This window comes from Octopus bimaculoides, chromosome 1 (assembly GCF_001194135.2).
Source record: "Octopus bimaculoides isolate UCB-OBI-ISO-001 chromosome 1, ASM119413v2, whole genome shotgun sequence".
NCBI classification, from domain to species: Eukaryota; Metazoa; Mollusca; class Cephalopoda; order Octopoda; family Octopodidae; genus Octopus; species Octopus bimaculoides.
Window position 1 is genome coordinate 4,324,697 of NC_068981.1, and position 4,609 is coordinate 4,329,305.

The window sequence follows — 4,609 nt, forward strand, 5'->3', positions numbered from 1 at the left end:
ATACTTATATACATATATATATTGTTTGTTTTTGTTTTGAATTTAAAAAAAAAATTATGTAATGAAGCAGTTCCAGATTACACCCCACCGTCCCTCATTCAATGGACCTCTCGGTTACTTGAAATCACTTTCAGATTAAATGGGGGATGGGCTAGTATTACTCCCAACCCTTCAAACCCCCTGGGTGTATTTTGAAATCATTTTGTCTTACCCCTTCAAATCCTTCCTCAAATCTTCTTCTTCGTGGCAAATACTGTTTCCTGTGTTTTGAGCATCTTTTAGGCACATGAATGCAAATCACAGAGAAAGAGTTCCAAGCATCCACTTTTTTGGTTAAATTTGAAAATTCACATTTGAAATTTAAAATGTATAAATTTATTTTATGAATAATATTTGTGTGTGAATATATTTTGTTTTGTATACAAATATATTTAGTTTGCATTTAAACTCTGTGTGTGTGTTACTATATTTTGTTTTGTGTAATATATATCTTGATTGCTTGTTTATTTTAAAATAATGTTGTTGTTTTTTTTTAAATAACTTGCAGATTCAGAATCTCTGATGTTTAAAGTGTTTTTTTTTAAGGCATCATAAAGATTTTTGGGGGATTTACTGGAAAAAAATCCTGTTGAAAAACTTACTGTTGGTTTGAACATATCTCGTTGCTATTTATGCAAAAGTGTCGTAAGTCCAAAATGTTGCTTCTTTTTTTTTTTTAGAAAACAAAAAGATAGTTTCACCATTCCATTGCAAAACTGTTGTACTACACTTTGACAATTTTTTGATATTTTAACATCTGAAGCAACTGGAAATACGATAGTTTGACTAATAGAACCGGCGATTGCAAGCAAAAATAAATACCGAAAAAATGTATTTGGTCAGATTTGGACATACGACAGTTTAACATGATAGCAATGATATGATTTTATAACTTATTTCTTTTCTGTCAATATATATATTTGTACATCTTTGTATTAAAAACCTAAATAAGCACACACAACTGCAGATGTGCATACGGGAAATTATATTTTTATTTTGTTCCTGTTCATCATATGAACTGTGATAAAAGTAGAGGTTTCATCAAAAAAAAATTTACTATCTGAAATGTATAAAGGAAGGAAAGAGAGAAGGCAATAAGATATCAAAACATCCCTGTCTCACAGTTCGAGATTTTAAGAAATAGTTTGCAATGAATTAAAACTAATCATCTTCTTGAAACGTCATTGAAAACCACGTTTTGATAAAAATATAAATTTGGAATTGTAAAGAATTTTCTAGACACTGGAGATTTTAATAATTTCTTTTAGTAAAAGTTACATAAATCCACCTAATGAATAAGCAGCTTTCTCCATTATAGTATAGATGTATATATAGTATTTTAACTAATTAACTGCTTTGTAATAATTAACTTGTTTATTACCATTAACTAGAATTGAACCAGTACAGGCTCGGTGTTCCTTGGGCATTTTTAATATATATCCTGCAACTGGTAATATTCTGTCAGGAGCACAAACTACTGTGATTGTTGAATGCTCAAGTGAAAATCTTGGACTTTTTGTTGAGGTAAGGTTAATAAAACATTGAAGTATCTGTTTTATATTACAATGCAAATGTTTTCGTAAATTCTCAATCATTATTGATCAATTTGGAAGTGGTGATTAGAAGAAACGCAAAACTGTATGTATTTCTGTCAATCTACCTGTCTGCCTCTCCACATATACATACATACATACATACATACATACATATAAATGTTTGTTTTTTTCTGTTCAGTTTTAATAAAAAACAAGTTTACATTATTCTGATGGGTTACTCTATGCTTTTGTGGAGTACAAATATATTATTCTTAAGCAAGAATATTATTGATAGTGACTTTGAAGTTTCAACAAGTTAAGCCATCATCAAACTGTGATGGTTTTATGTAGTCTCAAACCCACATACACAAGGAAGATTTTAACTCAACAGAGAATATCTTCAAGCTGTCTTCTTCTATAGCTCCGGGTCAACCAAAGCCTTGTGAGTGAATTTGTTGGATGGAACCTGTTGTGCCTAGTTGACACTGTTATGTCCTTCTTTGAACTCCCTCTGTATTCCACTTTATTACGTGGACTTATAACAAGATTATAAAGATAGAAATATAAATCAGAAACAACAGGTAACAAACAATATCTCTTCTCAATGACTTCCACGACTGTCTTTGCAAAGTGCCTACACATGCCACACTGTGCCTCACGGACAGTGCGCATGCACCTTTATATGGTTTAGGACAGTTGATCTGCTATCCCACTGGGGTGTCAGGATTTCACCACAACAGAAACTGAGAGAAGCCCATCATATATACAGGGTGTGAGCTGACAGAATCATTAGCTCGCCGGGAGAAATGCTTAGCGGTATTTTGTCTGCCGCTACGTTCTAAGTTCAGATTCTGCCAAGGTCGACTTTGCCTTTCATCCTTTCGGGGTCAATAAATTAAGTACCAGTTACACCCTGGGGTCGATGTAATCGACTTAATCCCTTTGTCTGTCCTTGTTTGTCCCCTCTATGTTTAGTCCCCTGTGGGCAATAAAGAAATAAATATTTTTTTTGTAGAATACATGTTTATTATAGTTTTGTAAGAAGAGAAGTGACAGTGACTTCGAAGTTATATGTATGGCTTAATGTCTTTCAGGAATTATGTGTTGACATCAGTGAACATGATCCCAAGAAATTACCGCATGGCATTGTTTATTTGTTAAAAGCTGAGATTTGTGCACCATCCATTTGTGTCGATGATATTGCCAAAATCTTTGAAGAACATCGCATTTGCAAAAGTCTTTCACATTGGCGGCATTACAACAAAGTAAGTTTAACATTGGTAAAATCTTCAGATAGAATTATTGGCTAAATTAGTTGACACCTTTGATGCCAACCTACGTGGTTCTATGATACAAACTCCCCGTTTTAAACAGATCCAAGTTAAAAACCTTCCATTAAAATTCCATGTTAAATTTTAAAAAACTGGCACTCCGTCAATTATGAAAACAAGGGTTCCTGTTGATCCGATCAACAGAACAGCCCACTTGTGAAATTAATGTGCAAGTGGTTGAGCACTCCACAGACACACATACCCTTAAGATTGTTCTCAAGGAGAATCAATGTGACAAAGCTGAATCTTTTAATAACAGGTACAACTCTGTATGGAGGCACATAGCCTAGTGGCTAGAGCAGCAGACTTGTGGTTAAGGGATCACAGGTTCACATCTCAGCCTGGGCGATGTGTGTGTTTATGAGCGAAACACCTAAGCTCCACACAGCTCCAGCAGAAGGTAATGGTGAACCTCTGCTGACTCTTTTGCCACAACTTTCTCCCACTCTTTCCCCCCGCATCTAGCAGCTCACCTGTGACAGACTGGCATCCTGTCCAGGTGGGGAACCTATATGCCATTGAAACCAGGAAACCGGTCGTTATGAGCCAGGCCTGGTTCAAGAAGGAACAAACAACAACAACAACACAACACAATATGAAATAAAGTGTCTTGCTCAAGGACACAATGCACCGCTAGGAATTGAACTCATGACCTTAAGATCAAGAGCCAGATACCCTCACCACTAAGCCATGTGCTTTCACATCCATATTAAATTAAAACCTTCCATAATAGAAAAGGGTGTATTTTTCGAACCTGGGTTCTCATTCCTAACGATGTTACTATTATTACTATTATTAATCAGGTCGCTGCCGTGAATCGAACTCGGAGTTTCTCTATATGATGGAGTTTCTCTATATGTCTCCAATGAAGTCTAATGTCGGCTCCGTACCGATTAGATAATACAGTTCTATATTTAAGAGATGAGGAATTATTTACATTATTTACATTTGACGGATATTTGATTCAAGAAAAACTAGTGACAGACATACATCTAAAAGAACGCACTAGTATACCAATAACAAACTTGATGGAAATGTTGACTTTCTGTGTAGAAACTACCTACTTCAGTATGGACACTGATATATATCGACTAGAAGATGGTTTCGCCATTATCACCGATAATAGCCAATATATACATGGAATACTTCGAGAATTTGGCTTTAGGATCAACACCACTAAAACCAACCCTATGGTTGCGATACGTTGATGACACCTTTATTCTCTGGCCCCACCAGCAAGATGTCCAAATGCTGTTAGATCATGTGAACTCAATAAATCCATCCATACAGTTCACCATGGAAAAGGAACAGAACGTATTAATAACACGCACCAAGTATGGATTCAGGACATCCATATATCGCAAGCCAACCTTCACTGGACGATACCTTAACTTCAATTCCCACCATCCATACAGTGTAAAGAGAGGAATTGCTCAGTGCCTAAAACATCGAGCAAAGAATATAAGTAGCGATCGTGATACCCACCACGAAGAAATGATCAAGCTCGGTAACAATCTATTAAGAAACAACTACCCCAAGAACATACTATCTACTCCAATTATGAAGAAAAGAGGGGATGAAACCAATAAACTGTCTACAGTCTGTCTACCCTATGTGAAAGGCCTCTCCAAAAAGATGCAAAAGATATGCGGCCCATATGACATCAGGGCAGTATTCAAGAGCAATACAACACTTCGCAAATAT

The 4,609-nt window shown here is 35.6% G+C and overlaps 1 protein-coding gene across 1 annotated transcript in view; it reads left to right on the forward strand.

The window, feature by feature from the left end:
• LOC106880950 (hydrocephalus-inducing protein) overlaps positions 1–4,609 on the forward strand; it is a gene marked incomplete at its 3' end in the record, with an annotated part of 180,276 nt that overhangs the window by 119,702 nt on the left and 55,965 nt on the right. Inside the window, exons 57-58 of the mRNA XM_052974127.1 lie at positions 1,413–1,563; positions 2,669–2,839. Of these exons, the coding sequence (XP_052830087.1) occupies positions 1,413–1,563; positions 2,669–2,839 (322 nt within the window). The remainder of the gene's footprint in view (positions 1–1,412; positions 1,564–2,668; positions 2,840–4,609) is intronic.